The 22,592-nt window shown below is 48.2% G+C and overlaps 1 protein-coding gene across 3 annotated transcripts in view; it reads right to left on the bottom strand.

The window, feature by feature from the left end:
- The window catches only part of ALDH4A1 (aldehyde dehydrogenase 4 family member A1), a 32,544-nt gene extending 13,383 nt beyond the window's left edge, over nt 1-19,161 (bottom strand). For 2 of the 3 annotated variants that reach the window (XM_061601168.1, XM_061601170.1), the window contains exon 1: nt 1,371-3,183. In XM_061601168.1, coding sequence (XP_061457152.1) covers nt 1,371-1,459 — 89 coding nt within the window. In that variant the 5' untranslated portion in view covers nt 1,460-3,183. Of the gene's footprint in view, nt 1-1,370; nt 3,296-3,699; nt 3,819-4,089; nt 4,212-5,107; nt 5,261-6,303; nt 6,349-8,306; nt 8,504-9,567; nt 9,642-11,476; nt 11,665-11,978; nt 12,054-12,502; nt 12,653-12,883; nt 13,040-13,817; nt 13,866-14,667; nt 14,761-15,834; nt 15,929-19,053 lie in introns of those variants that run through there. The other variant, XM_061601169.1, reaches the window with a different exon arrangement.
- Between the last annotated feature and the right edge of the window lie 3,431 nt (nt 19,162-22,592).

Here is a 22,592-nt window from a genome sequence, read left to right as displayed (position 1 = left end):
TCACGATCTGACGAGCCATACACTCAACACACCTGCGGTGCCCTCTTCCCCCTTCCCATGCAAAGCTTTGGGTTTTCTCAGCCAAATCACACTTTGCCTCAGCTTTGCATAGAAAACCTGTTTGCATTTAACATTACAAGGATAGGCCACTGCTCTGTCAAAGCCGGATCGATTGAATTTTGGCAGCACAAGACGAAAACGTCGCTCTGCATCTGGCAACACCGGGGTTTGGGGGAGGCAGGAGCAAGGAGGGACTCAAACGCCTTCCTGTCCACCCAGGCATTTGAAGGCTGAAAGATATTGTTCCTGGCAGCCTTGAAATTATTAGATGTGAGAGTCTGGGGAAGGGCGGTAGCGTCAGTGGGAGAACACCTGCCTTGCATGCAGAAGGTCCCAGGTCCGATCCCTGGCAGCATCTCCAAGTAGGGATGGGAATGTGCCTTGCCTGAACCCTGGACAGCTGCTGCCTGCCAGTGCGGACGAGGATCTGACCCAGTAATAGGCAGCATCCTATGTGCTTATGGGGTTGTTTTAAACTGTTGGAGAATGTCATGAATATGCTTTTGTTTTATTTTTAACTGCATTGTTCAAATTTTGCAAACTGCTTTGCGGGTTTAATACATTCAATCGGTATCTACATTATAAGCCAGCAAGTGTGGTGGTCTTTGCCATCCTTGGCTCCTCAGTCGTACCAAATAAGCTACTTCAGAGTTAGTGGAATTTTCCATCCACAGCAGCATTTGGCCTCCTCAACAATCTGGCTTGTTTGCATGCATTTCCCTTTCCATAAGCATCTGACCTTTGGTGTGGAACAGAGAATTTGGAAAAGCACAGGAGACAGGCACACCTGAGTCCCATCCCGGGCATTGCTGTTGAAAAGTATCTTGGGAAGCAGGGCTCGGTCTGAGACCCTAGAGAGCTGCTGCCAGTCAGAGCAGACAATACCCAGCTAGATGGACCAATGGCCTGACTCAGCAGAAGGCAGTTTCTCATCTCTTAGAGCAGGTGCAGGGTGCCTTTGGCCCTCCAGATGTTGCCGAATTACAAATCCTGCCATCCTTGGCCAATGGCCATGCTTCCTGGGACTGACAGGAGCTGCAGTTCTGCAACATCTGGAGGACCAAAGGTTCCCCTCTCCTGTCTTAGAGGAAGGGCTGTAGAGCAAATGTTTTGCATGCAAAAAGGGCCCAAGTTCAATCCCCCGCATCTCCAGGCGGGGTGGTGAAAGACCCTTTTCTGAAACCCTGCAGAGCTGTGTAGGTGAATTTCCTCACCCCACAACTTCCTGTAGGCTGCTCTGCCACAAAGAGACTTGAAAGCCTCGTTATCACCCCATTCTCTTGCCAGAGTAAGAAGAATCCACCAATTACCTTAGGGTTCCGGCAGATGATGTCATTGCTGCTGTTCTGAAAAAATAAGAATAATCCCAGAATCGACTGCGATCAGTCCAATGCACCATCGCCTCCAGGGATTTTTATAAAGAGCATTCAAATAGGGTAAAAAAAGTCTCTGAAACACCACAACTCAATGCAGTTTGACACAGTGAGGAAATTCATCCCATCCGTAAGCATTTGTGTCCAAACATGTGCACATGTCCATATTCTATGTACGAAGACTGTGGCCCACAAGTTTCATTCAGGCGGCCTGGAGTGTGGCTTGGATTTGTGGCTAGAGATGGGAGGTAGCACAGCCACCCATTGCATTGAGTCTCCATATTGATTTTTCATTGTATTTTTATGCTTCTTTTCTTTCTCATCTCATGTGACAGTCTGAATTCCAGAGAATTCAAATTGTGATACAATAAAAATACATCATCTAAGAAATTAAAGCCACAATACAAAATGTATTGAAACGTTGCGCAGCATCTAGCATGTTGCAGTAGAGTTGCTGTAACAGGCAGGAAAATCAAGAGTTGGTCCCCAAAGACATTTGCAAATTTTCAAGTGGTCCGTGGCGGGGAAAAAAGCTGAGAAACCACGAGCCTAAGAAACTACTAATCTGAAAAAGATCACGAAGCTGAAATGTTTTTCTCTTTTAAAAAATCCTTTATTAGCTATTTATCATCCAAGAAGTTAACTTACCCAATCAACAACGTTACTCTCCGCCCATTCGTTTGACAGTCTTTTGGTGGGGCTGTCAAAACAGCAACATTCCACACGCTACCGTTTTTTCAGTTTGCAACCAACATACAAAAGGTATACCATCCCACACTTGATCCAATCACTCTCCATGTTGAAGCCAAACAATATAAAGCGTTGAAGCATCCAAGTTTGTTGGTGTTCCCTCTGAGGGCATCCAGCGCTGAGACTTCTGTTATGATCTAGTCACTGGCCACTGCAGGTGAGAAACCCCTTTATATTACCCAAAAAATATGTTAAGGGGCAGTTAGCATCAGTGGCGGCTGATGGCTTCATGTCCGTGGAGCAGTAGAATCCGCTCCGGGTTTTAGTCTGAACTTTCAAAGAGCTGTTCGGGGTGCTGAACCTGCAGGAAGAGGAATCACCATCCAAAACTGGAGGGATGGAACCTGCAGAGGCCAATAAGGTCTTCAATTTTGGAGACAACCCTAACCAAAATTCTACAGGGTTTGGAAGTGGGTCAGATTAGCACAATTCCGTTGCTTGCTGCTGCTGTGATTCAAGCTCATATTTCTTTCTGAAACCTGGGAGGATTTTTTGTGGGTACAATCCTCTCAACACTTCCAGCAAATTTACAAAGTTGCTTCTGGCAGAGAAACCGTATTTCCCACCAGCCCCCATCAAGTGAGGCAGGGGGGAGGAACAATTTAGGATGGAAAGAAGAAGGGTGCAAAAATTTTGAAAGGTCAAGAGCACTTAGTTTGGCATATTTGGAAACCCACCAAGATTTCCTTAACAACAAAAAAAAAGGCAGTGTTAAAATTAGCAAACATTTTAGTTAGTTTAGTTTTGTTTGTTACTTTTACTCCAAGACATTCGTTTTTTTAAAAGGCTAATGTTACGCTTAGTTCAGATGAGTCCTCCAAAGCAGGAAATAAGGGCCCCAAGAGCTTGGGGTGGAGGTGGGGGGAGAGAGGACATCATCATCTCCTAAATACACCTGTGCATTATGAGAGAGATTGCCAGTGCTGCAACAGATCCGCAACACTGTGCGTCGGTAATACGATTGCGGCTCCAACTGCCAAAAGGCCCAGTTGAGTTGCATCACTGCATGTACGTGTACTTCCAGTCTCCCAAGGGTGCATGCGTTTCTTTGATGGCTTGAGGGGATGTCCAGCGCAGGATGTAGTGGCGGCTGCCAGGCTTGTCATTTGTTCCTGTTTCCAAAGGGAGAAATGCATACAGTGGTCTGAGAACAATCATTTCCTTTTTAAAAAAAACAAACTAAGTTGCTAGACCTCATTGCTGGTGTGCTTCGCAGATAATCCACACTAGGAATTTTCTACTGTACATTGTTTTCTTCTTTTTTATTTGCTTTTTAATTGATTTTATCTGTTTGCATTTTATCTTAGGATTCAGAGGTACGTGGTGTTACAAGGAAATATTATTTATTAAATTTATATCCTTCCCTTCCTGCCAAAGGGAGCCCAGGGCAGCAAACGACAAGTGCTAAAACACTAAAAACATCTTTAAAAGCATACTTAAAAACACAATACAGATGCAGAAATACTTCTTTCCCTCTCCAAACCAAAATCCCACCCAAGGTTTGGCTCTGGCACACCTGAGGCACGGGATCCACCAAAAGGCTGCTGGGCCACGACAGAGCCAGTTGACTTGTCGTTGATGTAGAAGTTGCCGGCTGCGTTTCTTAGGAGTTTCATCGCTTCGTCAATGACGGCTCTATGAGAAACACAGAAGTGGGGTGAGGCGGAGGGAATCATTTTAAGTCCTGGTACAGGTTTAGCCGTAACGTGGCCATATCCATGTTAATTTTAAAAAATTGGATCTCTAAGAGAAACATTGTCCTGGAAAAACAGAGATATTTTTTAATCATGAATTACTTATCTCTCCCTCCACTCCGCTTCCCTTGGACTTGCTCGCCTCATCTGCTTAGTACCTTGCTGTCCTCTGTTATCAGGAAGTGGCGGGGGGGGGACCCTCCACTACTTACTTATCTTGGGCAAACACAGCCCCTGTGAGGCCGTACGGAGAAGTGTTGTCGATCAGATGGAGGATATCTTTGTACTGCTTCTCAGGGTAGACATACACAGTCAGGACCGGCCCAAAAATTTCCTATATGTGGGAGGAGGGGGTCAAGGGGAAAAGGACAGCAGATGCGTCTTTGAAAACATTACTAAGGGATGTCTAACCTTTCATTCGTGGTGCTTCGTAAAATGGGTCTGCTCTGAGTAGACTCAGTTGGATAGAACTCATTAAAACCAGGAAACAGCTATGACCAGTTCACAGGATCCCCAAGTTGTGGGGACTATTGACAGCATTATGTCCCACTTCTAGTTTTACAGATGTAATTTAAAAAACAAAAACTGTAAGAATATAACCGGGCCAAAAGCCCATCTAATCTTTCATACTGTTCTCACGCTGGCCAACCAGAGGCCCCAGAGAGAAGCCCACAAGAAGGACCTGAGTGCAACAGCAACCCTCCCCTCCTGAAGTTTACAGCAACTGGTATTCGGAAGCATACTGCCTGTGACTATGGAGGCAGAGCATAGCCATCGTGGCTAGTAGCCACTGACAGCCTTATCCTCCATGCATTTGTCTCATCCTCTTTTAAAGCCATCCGCGTTGGTGGCCGTCACTGCCTCTTGTGGGAGCGAATTCCACTGTTTAACTCTGCACTCCGTGAAAAAATGAAATACATGCAGCAGAACTTGCTGATGAACAGAGAAGCACAGCCTTGTAAATTGGATCATGAGTTACTAGCCTGCACATTTTAATTTTTTTTTTAGTCCATTGAGCTCACCTTAGAAGATCTGTTGAAATAAGAACGTTGCTGAGAGTTGCAAATTTGGCTTTATCACCTGTTAAAGCTCAAAACTTTCTAGCTACGCTCAAAGACTGCACAGCCTCACTCTCTGGCTGAATGAGAAATGGGTGTGGGCCACTGGGGATGCCCAGCATTCTCCTGGAGAGTAATAGTAATGGCGAAGATACCGTCCCCAAAGACTCACCTCTTGCATGATGGGATCTTTGGGGTCTTTAGTCTCAATGATACATGGCTGGACAAAATACCCAACCTTATCATCACATCCACCCCCGGCAAGGATGTTGAGGTTCGGTGACGTCTCAGCATGTTGGAGCCACTTCTTGATGCGCTCAAAAGACTGCAAGAATCAAAGGAAGTGACAGTTGGCCCATGTTCTAAAAGTACCTGGCTCACATTCTACTTCAGCTAATGAAAACAAGACTACACCAACCTGCATCGACTTTGGGAGCCAAACTTAAACTTGAAAGTAGATCATAACTAGTTTGACTGAAGCAGATTAATGTACAATGAACAATGAATGAGTCTCCAGTGCCAGAAAGGGAAGGCGTGTCGAAGTAGACTAGGGACAGGAAAGGGCAGGGGGTGGGGAGTGCGAGGAGGCGGAGGTGGTGGTAGCGGTGGGGTTATCATTATTGACAGATGTCTGCTCTTAAGCTGCGAAAATACAGTTTTAAAGAACGCATTTGCCAGCTCAGCTGTAATCTCAGCAGGGCTTCACTCAGCAATAAAGGGAACAGAGAGTGCAGTGCCTGGGCGGTGGAGATAGCAAAGCGATGGAGACACAAGGAACAGGCAGCAATGCGGGATGCAGAGATGGGGAGAGGACTCAGGTCCTACATAAAGCGGGGGTGGGTGGGCAAACCAGAGGCTGTTGGGCTGCAAGTTTGGTGCTTTGCTGGGCCTTTAAACCAACTTGATCCTGACCCTGAACTCTTCCACTTTTAAGAGTTTCAGCTCCTGCTAAACAGAAACCCGCCTTCCCCCAAATTTACTCCATCTTCTAGAAAGAAAGGGGAAGGGCCAGAGCTCAGGGGCGGAGCATCTCCCTTGCAGGCAGAAGGTCCCAGGTTCAATCTCCAGTGGCATCTCCAGGTAGGGCTGGGAAGAGACTCCCTGTTTGAAACCCTAATCGTGTACCAATTAGAATGGTGGCAATAGACCTCAGGTCCAGGGTCCAAATCTAGCCCTCCTGGGCTATCAGGCCTTCAGAACTCTCCACGGGCCATCTCTCTCCCTACTTCAACACACCCTCCCGCAAAGTGCTTTCTCCCGACTGGAACGTGCCCTTGACCTCCATCAATGCCTTGTCAGTCACGGCACGCAGTGACCAGAGGAAGGGCCTTTTTAGTGATGGAGAAAGTGAAAAAGAGAGACCTTTACCTTGTTGTCGATCACAGCAGAAAAGAACGTCTTGAAATCCGTCGGCTGAAGAGGAAACCAAAAGAGACATACGTGAGAACAGCTTCATTTCCAACCCACCGAGTTCCTGGCAAAGGATGAAGGCTTCGATTATAGAGCAGCAGAAGTGTTCTAGGATCAGTCCCTAACACCTTGGGACAGAAGGATTTCGTCTGCTGGGAAAGAGAGCCATTGCCAGTTGAAGGACCAGCCAAGGACAACCTGGTGCCCTTTAGCTGTTTTCAAACTATAACTCCCATCGGCCTCAGCATCATGTGACTGTGCTGGCTGAGGCTGATGGGAACTGTAGTCCAGAACAACCGAAGGGCACTAGGGTTGGTGAAGAATGGAGGAGGCAATCCCGGCACAGATGAATTAATGGTCTGACTCAACAGGAAGCAACTTCTAATGGGAACAGCCATGCTCAAGGGGCAGAGCACCTTCTTTGTATACAGACAGTCCTGGGATTGATCCATTGATCCAGCAGGGGGTTGGACTTGATGGCCTTATAGGCCCCTTCCAACTCTACTATTCTATGATCCCTGGCACCTCCAGTTAAAAGGATCAAGATAGCAGGGGGTGAGCAAGCCCTCTTCCAGAAACACTGGAGAGCTGCTGCCAGTCAAAGTAGGCAACACCAGGATACATGGACCGATGGTATGACACAGTATAAGGCAGCCTCTTATAGCAAAGGGCCGTAACTCAGTGGCAGAGCATCTGCGCTGCATGCAGAAGGTCCCAGGGTCCAATCCCGACACCTCCAGCTGGCCCTAGGAGAACCTTGCCTAAAACCCAGGACAGCTGCTGCCAGTCAGTGCAGACAATAGCGAGCTAGATGGACAAAGGGTCTAACTCAGTAATAAAACAGCTCCCTGCATTCTTATACCTTAAGGGAAGGGCCATAGCTCAGTGGTAGGACACTTGCTTTGCACGCAGAAGGTCTCAGGCCCAACTTGCGGCATCTCCATACCTTCACCCACCACTGCGGAGTGTCACCAAAAAGGTTTGCCACAGTAGAGAGCCGTGGCCTTAGATCAGCCTTCCCTAACCCAGTGGCCCTCTAGACACAGTTGGACTTGGACTCCGTGACTCCTCTTCAGCAAGCCTGGCCAAGGGTCAGCGATGAAGGGAGTTGTGGTACATCAGCATCCAGACGGCCATCGGTCTCCCACCCTTGCTTTAATCCAGCCCCTTTCAACCAAGTGCCCTCTAGATGTTGCTGGACTGAAACTCCCATCATCCCTGACCACGGGCCACTCTGGTTGGGGCTCATGTAAGCTGGGCCTCCCAACAAGGCCTGGATGACACCAGGTTAAGGGAGACTGGCGTGGATCAACATTTTGGCTCAAAATGAGACAGCACCTTGCATCCTACACACAACAGGGTTGACCCCCTTATCACCAGCGGGAGGAGGGGGCTGTGCTTTTATTATGTTGTCTTTATGGCGTGGTATATTTACTTTTGGCTTTACCAACGTTGTAAGCCACTTGGAGACCTTCGGGTAACTGAATCCCAGTCTGCATCTGTGTTGGAATTGTTTTTAAGACGATGTAAGGTGTTTTTAGTGTTTTAGAGCTTGTTTGCCGCCCTAGGCTCCTTCTGGGAGGAAGGGCAGGATATAAATTTAATTAATAAAGTAATAACTAAATAAAGCAGCTAAATAATAATAATTCAGTAATATTTAAAGGATGGAGGGCAAAAAGACCCCTTTTTTCAATTAGTCTTTGGCAATGCCCATTTGGCGCAATCAATCCTCGGCTGCGGCTGCTTCAAGTTCATTTCTGATCACCCCCAAAAAAGAGTGTGAGTTAAGGACGAGGGACAGCATTGCAGCGGAGGGGATGGTGGAGTTGGGGGGGGCAAAAGCAGTGGATAAAGAGGCGTCTTCAACAGGAATTTGCAGCCAGCCAAATGCAGCCTCTAATCCCATCAGCCGCCCGCTGAGCCGCAAAGCCCCTTCAGCGGGAGAGGCGCCTTTCACTCACGTCACCCACTTTGATCTTCTGGTGCTCTTCCAAGAGCTCAGCTTTGATGCGGGGCCACAGAGAGTCGGGGGCGTAGAGGCGGGAGCAGGCGGAGCACTTCTGCCCCCCGTACTCGAAGGCCGAGCGCAGGGTCCCGCTCACCACGCTGGGCACGTCGGCCGAGGCGTGCACAAAGTGGAAGTTTTTCCCGCCACACTCTGCGGGGGAGAGAAAAAAACCCCACAAGACTTTGGCAAGGGGAGGGCAAGTATTACCTTCCATGTATCCCACCCTGCTCCAAACCACTAACAGCAGAATCCAATCCTGAGTCCTTTTCCCCAGACAAACTTCACGGGATGGGCCGTAGTGCCACAGTGGAGCATCCGCCTCACATGAAGGAGGTCCCAGGTTCAATGCCCAGCATCTCTTGGTAGGGCTGGGAGAGATTCGTGCCTGAAACTCCTGGAGAGCTGCTGCCAGCCAGTGTAGACAATACCGATTGAGATGAACCAAGTGTTTGACTCCATATAAGACAGCTTCCTAGGTCCCTGTAAAAACTGCTGTAAAGGTTCGTTTAAATTGAGGCCTTTAAATCCACCCCCCACCCATTTAGCTGGAAGGGATGTGTAAAGATACTGGGCTGAACTTTTATAAGTAAATAAATAAAATGCTGTAAAAAGTGAACTTCACGTCACAGATTGCAGAGTGAGGTATGCATCTGTAGCAGACGCACACACACACACACACACAAGCAGGCAGGTAGGCGGGGCAAAGCAGTGGCAGCGCCTGCAAGACCAAGGCAGGTGTAGGTAGAATAGGTAAATAACACCTAGGAGACCAGAGTTCAAATCCCCACTCAGCCATGGAGCCCTCTGTGGGTTGTATGCAATGCCCGCTGAAGTTAATAGACATCATCATCATCTATCATTTATTACCCGCCATTCACCAGCAGGTCCCAGTCACAGGAATATGGTGGGTATCGAAAACACCCTTGAAAACGAACAAGACGTGACTTAGGTTCATTCATTTCAGTGGGTCTGCTCTCATTGGAAACAGCCCTATCTAGCACTGGATAAGAACCCTGTCTCTCCACCTAATCTACCTCACAGGATTGTTGGGAGGATAAATGGATAGAGAGCGGGCGGAAGCCTGTATGCCACACCCAGAGTTCCTTGGAGGAAAAGCTGGATATAAATGTAACAACAGCAACTCATGTCTTTCCATCTTCTTTGGAAAATGGGGGCAGTGGGGGGGTGAAACACCACCACCACCAGACTCTTACCTCCAGCAAGCCGTGGGAAAGTGCGGTAATGATCCAGGTTCTCAGAGACCTGCCTCCAAAGGCGCTTGAAGGTTCTGGAAAGGAGCGGGGAGAGAAGACAGTGAAGGGCTGTCATGAGACAGAATCTTTTCACAGAAAAATGGTCAGTGATCGGTCCTGAGAGCGCAATGTTCTTCCTCCTCTGAGTAAGTGTTTTCTGGCTCTGGGTTTTGGGTATTGTTAAGCACAATTCTTTTGACACCACAGACACAAATGTTATCTGGAGTCAATATATCAACCCATCATGCATTGCAAATCTCACTGGGGTAGAAAATACTCCCCCCAAAATGCTAGTGTCCTTTTTTTTTTTAGTCTGGATGAAGGTTTTAAGGATACAAGGGTGGAAAAGACTCCTGCCCGAGACCTTGGAAAGCCACTGCCAGTCAGAGTGGACAGAACAGGACCAAGGAGATAAGTAATCTGACCTGATATAAGGAAGCTAGCTACAATCTCTTGCTCTTCTGATCCTTCCTCAAAGAGACATTCTTCCACCAAAAAAGCCTTCAGTTTGAGCTCACCCCTGGCTGAACTGAAGCTTGCCTACATTTGTTCACATTTACATTTATATCTTGCTGCCTTTGCTTCCCTCTGTTCTCTGCCCATTGTCAGTTGATTGCAAGCACCTTGAGGCAGGGGACCTTTTTTTAAAAGACAACAACAACAAAAGCTCACCCTTGCAGTAGGCTCTGCACAGGAGGATCATGGCAAAAAACACTCAGTTGCCATCCAACACTTTGAACCCCGCTCCCCAAAGAGCCATAGGATCTAGGACATCAAATCAAAGGCTGGAATTCTCAGGGTGCTAAATTCTCTTCTGCAACCTCTTAACTGCTCTCAAAGGCTGCATCAGCAGATCCTTTCTTCCACCAGATACAATTTTGTTTTCTGGGATGGGAGGCTGCCGTTTCCACCCAACCTGGCCACCCCCGCTTCCTGCACTCTCTGGCTCTCAGAAGACTGTGAGACTATGAAAGACACTGAGGCCTCCACTAGCGAAACCTCCCAACGCCACGCTCAAATGCGCCCTGCTCCTTAAAAGCTTGGGAGTTCATAAATCAGCAGCGTAGTATGGAACTCCTGGTGTGAGGGCATTAGCATTTTTATTGTTTTGAAAAGCAAGAGTTTGGTCACACTTGAAATAAAAAAGGATGAGAGAGAGAAAGACAGAGAAAACAAAATGAAGCACTTCTTGCTTTGGCTCCCTCTTACACTCTGTCATGGACAGGAAGCAGCAGCCCATAAACAGGAAGTTGAGCAACCCATAAATACGACTACCAGGAAGGGGCAGCCCATAAACAGGAAATTGGACAATCCGTAAACAGAACTTCCAGGAAGTGGTAGCCTATAAACAGGAAGTTGGGCAACCTGTAAACACAACTTCCAGGAAGTAGTAGCCTATAAACAGGAAGTGAAGCAACCCCTAAATATAACTTCCAGGAAGCGGCAGCTTATAAACAAGAAGATGAACCACTGTGATATCTGTGCAGTTCCGATTATCAGAAACCTGATTCCTTCCCACCATTACCCTGCCGAAGTTGATGGATCAGGGTAGGTTGCTAGCAGGACTAGAACCCGGACCCAACCTATCCACCTAAAAATGTCCCAGGATGGCTACAGATATTAGTCACGTTTCCAGCAGGTTCTCATTAGCTTTCACCTACATATGAAAGCTCATCCCTTCAGTCTGTTACGATCCAAAGCGCAAGGCTCGGTTCAGGAGACTACACAGAACAACCCAGCAGTAGGATGTCTCTGCCACTTCTCAGTCTCTCCTCAATATGGCCTTCCAATCCTACCCAGCAATCAACAATTCAGAGCTTCCTTCCACCCACCCCCACACCGCCAAAGACTCCCACCCATCTGAACTCACGGCACACTGCCGGTGAAGTTCAGCCCGCAGAAGTGCTCCGAGGTGGTCACCGTGTCACCAAAAACGGGGCCATCAGCTGGGACGAACTGAATGATGTTGGGAGGCAGTCCCGCTTCCAAAAGAATCTTGTAGACAGCGTAACTGGACAGCAGGGCCGTGTCGCTGGGTTTCCAGAGAACGACGTTTCCCTAGAAGGGGAAAGAACAGGTCACAAAGCAAATCGGGTTAAGAAAGAGGGTTTGGAAATCACCCTCCTTTTTTTTGTGCAGGCTTCTTATCACCGTCACAAGAAGGTGCTAGTCATCATGGTAATAGACAAATGTATGATCAGCAGCTTGGGAGAAAACAGGAGAGGGTTTGTGGCCTTCAAGCCCCGCTTGTGGACTTCTGGTTGGTGACTGTGAGAAACAGGATGTTGGGCCTTTCTCCTTAAAACGCCCGTGCCTTGGGGGGGGGGGGGGACACCAAAGAACCATCCCAGCTTCCATGGGCAGTTGCTCACCATCAAAGCAGGAGACCCTGCCAGGTTACCTCCAATGGCAGTGAAGTTAAAGGGAGAGACAGCAGCGACAAAACCCTGCAGGAGAGGAGAAAGAGGATGAATTACACTGTGCAATAAAAATGGTTTACAAAAAAAAAGGCCTCTGTTCCAACTGTTGAACAGAGCAAGGGTTCCCAAACGGTGGCCCACGGACCACCAGTGGCCTGCAAGCTGCTTTCAGGTGGTCTGTGGCGTGTCTGTGGATTTGTGGTCAAAGACGGAAGGCTGCGCATCCATCCCATAATCATTCTGGGTTTCCATTGTATCTTCCTCAGTTCTTTTATTTCTTATGTTGAATTTTTATTCAATAGATATGAAACAAAAGCAGCAACAAAAACCCAGTTAAAAGTGGCACAGCATCTAGCCCAGCACGTTGCACTGGCTAAAAGCCCGTCCAGTGGTCTGGCAGGGCGATTTCCAAGCGGTCCAATGGCGGGGGGGGAGGGAGGGTTTGGAAGGCCCCAGGAGATGAACCTTTGCCTTACCTCTAGTCCCCGATAGACCATGCTGTTGGTGCTGGGGGAGACGCTGATGGGCTGTTCCCCTTCTAGTTCCACGGCGTACTTGGCGTTGAAACGGAAGAAGTCAATTAGCTCCGCAGCCGCATCAATCTCTGCCTGGATGACAGTTTTTGCCTGGAATAAATAGTATGGAGGGGGGGGAGAAAGAGACAGAGGGTCAGGGAAGAATTGCAACAGATTTAGGAAAAGGAAAGCCCTTGAGGGATGCAGCTATGCCAGTGGTCGGCAGCTGGCAACCACCAGGCAGAAATCCGTCCAAGGAAAGGGGTCAGTGGACCCACTTAGTGATTGTATTCAACGAAGTCCTACTTTCAGAGGACTTACTTCCAACTGAGCCAGACACACCTGTCCAATCATGGTCTTGGCCAAGACCTCTGCTCTTCTGGGCCCACTCAATATGTCGGCCGCTTTGAAAAAGATCTCCGCACGGTCCTGGATGGGCCGCAAGTCCCATTCCTTCCGTGCAGCTACAGCGGCGTTGATGGCCTTGTTCAATAAATCCTAGTCGGCAGGGAAGGCAACAACAGAGGTTTACAAAATTAAACACAGCGTAGAGAAAATGGAGAGAGAGAGTAGATTCCTCTTCTATGCAATGCATACTTCTTAAAATAGGACACACCTTTCTAAACAGGAGTAGGATACACCAGGCTTGTAAACCAATCATGTGGTTTACATTGCCTTGATATTTTATATGGGTTGGTCGTACAGAAATGTTTTCATAAACAAAAAAAATTGCCTAGTCACTTGCAGCAACTAAGGATCGCCTGCGGCAGCCAGACTAACACTTCGTATGCTGAGAGTGAGCTTGTTCTTCATTACTTAAGAGTACATTATCCACCACAGTTGGTGCCCACCTCTCTGCCTTTTTGCATGAGTCACAGCATGCCTCCCAATTTGAAAACCGGAGCAGGGATTCATATAGAGAAGCACCAGGCAGCCTCCACTCAAGGCAGCTTAATCCTGCCACATCAGGAACAACTGAACAATCCAATCTCCCTTGATAGCTGAGACATCAGAGAGCAACTTGCCCACAACAGAGGCTGACCAGAAAAGGGGGGGGGTAAACAACAAAACAGTGACTCACTCATAGACGCAGCTGGCACCCTCCTTTGCAAATAGATCCCTTCAGGCTCATGGGAGCCTAGTTATTTAATTTACTTATGTCTCATGGTGTACCAGCACACCCCAAGACACTGCTCTGGAATTGCCAGCCCCAGAAAACCATCTGTGCCAAGTACCACATCCACCAGAGAGGGGTTTGAACGCGGGCACCACTCACCTTATCAGCATAGCAGTATTTTGCCACTTCATGTGAATGGTTAAAAGGCTGAAAAAGAGGTGAGGGAAGGGAAAGAAAGACTGTTTTGAAGATTTTTCTACTTCAGTCCTTTAAGTATACTGGACAGAGCAATCTCCTGGCTGTCTACTCAGAAGTAAGCCCCTAGGGTTCAACAGGATTCACTCTCATTTAAAGCACATTCAACACACATTTAAAGCACATGGCTTCCCCCAAAGAATCCTGGGAACTGTAGTTTATTAAGGATGCTGGGAATTGTAGCTCTATGAGGGGTAAACTAAAGTTCTCAGGATCCTTTGGGGGGGGGAGAAGCCATGTGCTTTATATGTGCATTGAATGTGCTTTAAATGTCCCACTGAGTTCAATAGTACTCACTCCCAGCTAAGCACACACAAGTCTGCGGCTGTCAGCTTTGATGAATAGACAAAGACCTACTCAGCATAAATTCAAATCCATTAATTTCAATGGATCTACTCTGAGTAGGATTAAATTAGATACAACTCCTTGTTCATATTTAATGGTTTCAGGAAGCGGTAAAAATGTAACATGCCTGAGTTTAGGAATATCCAGTTATATTTTCATGGTGGTTTTTACGTGTTGAAAAATTCTATTAAAAGTATATTAAGAAAGAAAATGGAAAGTTACCATGTTGAGTTGTTTTAACTTTCTGAAAACCAATAAAATTCAGCCTCTTTGTATAAAATGGCCTTTCCCAAATTCCATTTTAACACCAAATTCTGACAGCTTACTCATTTTGAGGATTTATTACAGGCTACGTCAGACCACTAGCAAGATATAAAAAAATAAGCAGGCGCTCGCCAGTGGAACTCACCGACACTTGAAACCTCACGTCGGCTGTCCACACCTCCTCGCCTCCGACGATGCACGGGATGGATTCAGTCTTGCCCTTCAAGTCATTTATAGCCTACAAATGGAGGGACTTTTTTTTGGATGCATGTTAACTATTCGCCTCTCTCATCGTTGCGATCACCCAACACTTCTCCTCAAACCCTTCGATGGGCTGCTGAGCTCACATCACATCCAGCAAAAAACTCCTCCTTACCTTTAGCGCCCTCCCCACAGCACTGCCAAACTCTCTTGGTCCTGATTTCATGACATCTCTCTGCCTACAACAGGGGTGGGGAGCCTCTTTTCACCCTGAGGGCCGCACTCTGCTCTGGACCACTTTCCAGCGGCCACATGTCCGTGGGGGGGGCAGAGTAAAAAATGGGCGGAGCAAGGAATGTCAACTTCACCTCTGTACAGTAGTCTACTTTCTATACAAACTCGCACACCCCTCTCTCTATCTTCCACCCAGGCAAGGAAGAGGCAAGATCTGAGTTCAAGGACACATTTCAGCTAGACAACAACACTCACAGAGGGTGTAAAGCCAGAGTAGTAAGTGAGCAAAATAAATAAATCTGACTAGTGGGGGGTGCGGCCTAGGGAAAGGAATGCAGGGCCACATTTGACCTCTGGGCCTGAGGTTCCTCATCTCTGGTCAAGGACCTTCACTTCTCCCAGAGTATCATTCTCCAGCACCCAAAGGTGCTGCTCCACCCATTCCTCCTTGCTGTTCCACATGCCAGGGCGTCACAGATGTCCTGCTCCCCCTCAGACCAGGAATGGCAAATATCTGTGGCCCTCCAGAGCTTGTTGGATTCCAACTCCCATCAACCAGCCAACCGTCAGGGATGATGAGGTGAGCCCAGCAACATCTGGAGGGCCACAGATGCTCCCCAGCCCTGCATCAAAAGAAGGCAGAGTTGTGGGGGCAGTAAAGGTAAGTGAAAGTCCAGTTCTGGGGTAGGGAACCTGTGGGCCCTCCAGACATTGTTGGACTCTGACTCACACCAGCCCCACTCAGCATGGCCAATGGTCAGGGATGATTCCCTGCATTAAACATAGGCAGAGGTGTGATGGATAGGTAGCTAGGGGCAGTAAAGGCAAGCGATGGTCTAGTTCAAGGATGCCGAAAGGACAAACCTCAGTACAGTACCTTCTGGAGAGCTGTTCGTTCAGGGCTGCCAGGCTTGAATGCCAAAATAGGTTCATTGGCCACTTGCACAGGTGCATGGTGCTGCCATCGCAGCCTGGTAGGGCAGAGGAGAGGGAGAGAAAAAAGGCAGATGTTAGTTGGATTCTCTAGAGTCCCATTTTGGAATTATTTGGTGTTTCCAGATATTCAGGTCTCCGCTGGTCATCAGGAGCTCCGAAGGCCCAGCAAGTCGTTCCAAAAGAGGGCTATGCCAGTTGGTAGGCAAAGAGGTATGGTCAGTGAGGGCTGCTGTCGCTGCTGCCACACATGCCTTCCCCAGCATCTTCCACCTGAGGCAGCCACAGCACTTTGCCTAATAGCATATGATGGAATGCTGCTCCGTACCAAAAAATAATCATAAACTTCTGCATGTACAAAACAAACATGTCAGGAAAACTAGGATAGAATCTCTCTGACATGCGGGATGCCGCTCCCTGCTTTTACCGTGTTTACCCAACACATTGCCTGATGTTTTAATGTGGTTTTTAAATGCCGTTTCCTCTCTCTTTTTAAATAAATAAAATGGGGACCCAGTGTGCAAAATGACATCTGCAGCAGTGTTGGCAAAACACCCCACAGAATCTTCCTAAAGGAATAGGGGCCGTTGCCAGCTCATCCTGGCCAATGCTTGCTCTTCAGTCCAAAGTTCAAATGTTTGGTCAGCAAACTGCACGCTCAAGGAGCTAGACCCGCGTGCCTCGGTGCAAAGTCTGACCTTCTCCTCCGCATCGGCACGCTTCAGGGCCCACCGGGCGCCACCGTCCCCGTGGCTTGATTTTCCTTTGAAGAGCCTATGGCAAGTTCAGTTTGAAGGGCGGGCGGAAAACAAGGCCAGCGGCGCGTGTTTGCTTTCCCAAGACGGTGGCTTTGCTTGGCGCAGATCTGCTATCTCATGAAACGCTGATAAGGCCCAGAAGGAAAGGTGTGGGGCAGATAGCCAGCATGTGCCTCCGAGACTGTTGCAAGCCTGGGACTGGCAGGAAAGTTGTGTTAATGAGAGGCAATTAGGAGATACCTCTAAGAGATATCTTCAGAGTGGAGATGGAAAGGGGTTACCGAGGGCCACAGTCGCTCAGTGGCAGGTCTCAGTTCAATCCCCAGCAACTCCAGGTAGGGCTGGGAATGTTCTCTGTCTCAAACCCTTAATGGCCGCTGCCAGTCAGTGTAGGCAATGCTCAGCTAGATGGGTAAATGGTCTGACTTTATATAAGGCAGCTTCCTGGCTTCCTGTTTTGGAACAGCCGTAGGTAGCTAAGGCGCAGAGCACCTGTTTGGCACACAGAAGGTCCCAAGTTCTATCCCTGGCACCTCCAGTTAGGGCTGGGGAAGACTTGTGTCTAAAGCCATGGAGAGCTGCTGCCAGTCAGTGTAGACTATACTGAGCTAGATGGACCAATGGTCTGACGCAGAAAAGCCACACCAACATTAAGATGCTTCAGTCTGCCCAGTTTGATAACAAAGTAGTGTCGGAACTTTTACTTTATTGCTGTTGTTTTTATTTCATTTCATTTTATTATAATTTAATATTGCGTTTTTAAAAAATAATGAGGATTTTTTTAAAATTGCAAGATTTTTTTACTGCCTCAAGGGCCTATTCTTAGCATTCAAGGCCAAGGATAAGTGTTTTAATTTAAAGTCTGTAAATAATTCTGCTTCCCAAGAGGTTAGACAGGTATCTTGAATGGTAAAAATACAGATGTTCCATCCTGCAGCTTAGCTTTTAAGAGCTCAGGTCTTCCTTTAACCCACACGCCCCCTTCAGACCTATTTTGCTGGAAAATTTCCACTAGCTGACTACATGCCAGAAGATTTAATCACAGCAAACTAGCCAGCCTCTGTCAAAGTTCTTGTCCTGAAGCTCCTTGCAAAATACTTGCCTTCCACACAAGAGAAGGAAGCACACCTAACAGACGTGAACCAAAAAAAGTCTGTTTTTTTCCAAGCTATTTGAACTTGGGGAAATGGGTTTTTCCGGGAACAGGGCAAAGTCTCAGAAAGTGAAGGGGCTTCTAGAGATAGGCTGCGTACACACCATACCTTTAAAACATATTTTCCCTCTGTACTTTATAAAGGCCGCTCGGAATTGTAGCTCTGTGATCCTCCATGGCCCGATGCAGTATACCCCTAACTCTGCTGGGGTAAAGTACAGCTCTCAGAATTTGGGGGGGGGGCGGGCTGGAGGGGAAGATGGGCTTTAAATTTATGGCGTTTGTGCAGCCAAAGAACAGTACCAGGTTACTGTCCCAGGACAGAAGTGCTCCTTGCTGTAACCACGTGTAAAATATTTACTGAAGTGCAACAGCGCAGTTTGAACTTGCAAAACCTCACAACTGCACAAGAGAGATCCGTGCAGAAGGAATACCTCCACCCCAAAATCCGAGATAATGATGCAGGGAAAGGCCGTAGCTCACTGGCAGAGCATCTGCCTTGCATGCAGAAGGTCTCAGGGTTCAATCCCCAGCAGCACCTCCAGGTAGGCCTGGAAGAGACTCCCTCTCTCCCGTTGCCTGTCAGCGTGGGCAGTATTGACCTAGATGGAGCAATGTATCTGACTCTGTATAATGGGGCAGCTTCCTGTGCTTACTCAGAAGTAATTCCCATTGAATTCAGTGGGGCTTAACTCCCAGGTAAGCGGGGTCAGGCTTGCAACAGCAGCCAGGAAGAGGCTCCCAGCTCTGGATGGCAACAGCGGGAAGGGTTACTCCTATAAAGTGAACATGGAAATCTCCATAAAAGGAAAGAGGGGGCTGTTCATGGAGGAGTGAATAGAAGACATTATTAATTCCTGGGGGGGTGTCCTAGGAAGCCCCCCCCAAGTAGAGGAGATCCCCCCCTAAAATGAGACTTTTGCTTACTAGAGGGATATTCTGTAAGCAGGGAAGTTCTTGAGCCACCCCCACAAACAAGGGCTTCTAGACACCCCACCCCCTAAAAGTTAACATCAGACAGTGGCAAGAAGACACACACCCCAAAAAAGGGGGCGAACAACAGGAATTACCTCCAGAATTCTGTAAGTCTGTTAACAGGGGCTCTCCTCTACCCAACGTAAAACCCAAGATTTGGCAGGGGAGCTCCTTTGCATGGAGCACCATCTACTTTGAAAATCGGGGTTCAGGATTGGAACGAGAAGCTGTGCCCCCTCCCCAAATATTCCTCCCCCCCCCCCAAATGCAAACTCACCCCACTCTAGGTAGGGTTCTCTGTGACAGAGTCTGCAACATCACGCCTGCAGTTTTGAAGCGTTTGCAAAAGGGAATCCCAGACCGGGAGCAACGCATGCCTGTTAAGAGGGAGCCCCCCCCTTGCCTAAATTTGGACTGATCCATTATTTTAGAAATGGAGGAGGGAGATAGTTGCATCCCCACTTCCCTAAGAGGAGAGCAGCCCATGGCATTCCTTTTGCATTGCTGCAGGCCATCCTTCCCAAAAACTCTTTATGATATTTTTTGTAAAAGGCCTGCGGAGATCAGACTCCAATGTTTCTGGCTAAAAAGGATTTCTATTTAGGCTTTCTTCTCTGTGCTCCCCCCTAAAAAAAAAGACATGTAAACTAGTCCAGTGCTCTTTGAGGAAGGGGCGGGAGCTGCGGGAGCCAACCAGAAAGCGGCTCCGCAACGCTCCCGACCAATCAGGAGCCGGCTTCGAGTTGCAACCCCAGCTTGAGAGACGTGTGTGTCTTAAAAGGAGGATTCGACAAAGAGAAAAGTTAGGGAGGAGGTTGAAAATGTGGGAACAAACTGAAGAATCCACTCTGGTATTCCTAAAGCATCCTCAAAGAGTTAGAGATCACCTCCCTGGGCAAAAATTTCCCTTGTCTGCAGCAGCTGCACGACAGGCAGAAATACAACTGGTGTAGCTGTCCCTGCAAAGATCCTCCGTGGCGCAGAGTGGTAAGCGGCGGTAATGCAGCCGAAGCTCTGCTCACGGCCAGAGTTTGATTCCAACGGAAGGAGAAAGTCGAATCTCCGGTAAAAGGGGTCGAGGTCCACTCAGCCTTCCATCCATCCGTGGTCGGTAAAATGAGTACCCGGCATATGCTGGGGCCCTGGGGGGTAAAGAAAGGCCAGAGAAGGAACTGGCAATCCCACCCTATAGGAAACGACTCGTGCTACAAGTGCGGGGACACCTTTACCTTTAGCTGTCCCTGCAACTAGAGGAGAGCTTTCTCTGTGGGATATCTGCCTGGCCATGCAACTGTGGGGCTGCCTTCTGCCTCCACAGTTGGGGGCGGCATGCCTCTGAATGATACCAGTTGGTGGGAATTGCAGGTGGGGAAGAGAGTTGCTGTTGCCCCCGAAGTCCTGCTTGCGGGCTTCCCATTGGGACATCTGGCTGGCCACTGTTGGACTTGGTGGGCCTTTACCCTGATCTAGCTGGGAAAGGGCCGTAACTCAGTGGTAGACAGGGATGCAGTCATCCAGGGTCTCAGACCCCTTACTTTCCCTTAAGACACGGGGATGCTGGAGGCTGCCGTATCCCGAGTCCATTGGTCCATCTAGCTCAATATTGTCTACACTGACTGGCAGTGGCTCTGCAGGGTTTCAAGCAGGCGTACCTGGAGATGCCAGGGGTTGAACCTGGGTGACCTTCTGCCTGTAAAGCATGTGCTGTACCATTGAATTATGTACCCTCCGTGTAATGATGTGAGGCCTCGCCTGCAAGTCTGTGTGAGTCATACATAGGATTAAGGAAGGTGGGCACAGTTTCAGTGTGCTGTTTAAGAAATCCTGTTTCCGGTTTAAATGAGGTAACAGGGGTGTAGCAGCAAGGAAAGACGCTCTCAGCAAAGGCACCTATCGGGATAGATGAATGCATTATCGGCATTACCTTGTAGTAAGCTAGTATTAGCATTCTAAGCCTCTAAATAGGAAACAGAGAGAGAACCGGAGACATGAGTTATGGCTCGCTTGAGGGACTGGAATAACATTAGGTGGAAGTTTCACTAAAAAAAATTAAAAAGGACAAATGCCACAGTGAGACAGGGCCGCATTATGACTTTCGTGGGCCCCTCCCACCATAATAATATCAATATTAAAAATTATTTTTGATATCTTTAAATACGTCAACATTTTTTTCTATTTTAGGCAAAATTTAACCGATTTTCGTGGGCCCTAAAAGTTCCATTATTTTCTGATGTGAGAAAAAAATTAAAACATTTTCTTCAACCATATAAGTTCATTTTTTTCTTCTGATTTTAAAAGAAATTAAAACATTTTCGTGGCCCCCTAAAAGTATTGTGGGCCCTAGGCACTGTGCCTACTAGATAAGTCGGCCCTGCAGCGAGAGGCTGAATATGAAAGAATATATGAAGGATTTAGGGAGAAATGGAAAGTTGGACTTACCATGAAGTGTCCTTCTGGTCAGTGGGGAGTGGAGCACACAGGAATGGGTTAACTCCTCCTGCAGGCAGAGTCAAACTGAAACAAAGAGTCAGTTGGCGGTCATCCGTAAGGGGGAGGGAACCACCCTCTAACTGCCAGTCATGATAAAGCTGACCCGGTGAGGCTGCCCACCTGTAAATCTCAAAAAACTACGCAACATGTGAAACATGGACAGTAAAAGAACATGGAACAATAGGAGACAGTGCAGGAGGTTGTCATGGGAGGCCCTCTCTGCACTATCCAGGTTTCCGCGAGAACGCAAATCGCCTATGGACCTCAAAGAGGATGTGCTTTCCATCCCTGGCCTAACCACCCCTGCAGGGTGGGACTGTATGCTCCACTCCCCACTGACCAGAGTGACACTTCACAGTAAGTCCAACTTTCCGTTCTCGGTCAGTGGGGTCATGGAGCATACAGGAATGGGGTGTACAGAAGCAGTGGACCCCACATCCCTAGGGAGGGGATGCAGGGCTAGGCCACCACCCTCTGAAGGACCCTCCTGCCGAATGCTGCATCGGCGGAGGTGAACTTATCCACCTTATAATGTCTTATGAAGGTGGATGGCTGTGTCCATGTAGCTGCTCACAGATCTCCAGTGGCGCCTCCCTGTGGAGCGCAACCGTGGCAGCTGCTCCCCTGAGTGAGCAGTGATGCCATTTGGAGCAGACTTGTCGGCTGCCTGATAGGCCATGGCCACACACTCCCTGACCCATCTGCTGATTGTGGAGCGTGACACCTTCCGTCCCTGTGCCCCCTTTTTGAAGGAAACAAACAGGGACTCTGTCTTACGGAAGGACTCAGTCCTGTCTAGATAGATCCTGAGAATCCTCTTGATGTCTAGTTTGTGCCATTCCGAAGCACCACTTTGTCTGTGTGAAAAACACAAAACTCCTCTCGGGCCGAGAGAGCTCCAATCTCTCCTACCCGTCGAGCAGACGTCACAGCCACTAAAAACACTGTCTTAAGGGTGAGAAACTTGACAGACGGCGTCCGAGCTGGTTCAAATGGTGGAGAACAGAGAGCTCTAAGGACCAAGGGCAGGTCTCAAGAGGGAAACCTATGCAGAGTGGGGGGAGAAATGATAGACGCTCCCCTCAAAAAGTGTTTTACTCTGGGGTGAGATGTCAAAGAGCCACCCCCTGGCAGAGAGTACACGGTACTGAGCGCCACTGCCTGGCCATTCAGCGTGCTAGCGGCTAACGCCTGATTCAGACCATCTTGCAGGAAATCCAGAATAATCCCAAAATGGCATTCACTGTGCAATAGGAGCTTACGCCTGCGCCACCGACTGAAAGCCCTCCACGTGGTCTCATAAATCCTCTGCATGGAGGATCTGCA

Source organism: Rhineura floridana, chromosome 18 (assembly GCF_030035675.1).
Source record: "Rhineura floridana isolate rRhiFlo1 chromosome 18, rRhiFlo1.hap2, whole genome shotgun sequence".
Classification (NCBI taxonomy): domain Eukaryota; kingdom Metazoa; phylum Chordata; class Lepidosauria; order Squamata; family Rhineuridae; genus Rhineura; species Rhineura floridana.
This window is presented reverse-complemented; position numbering and strand designations above follow the sequence as displayed.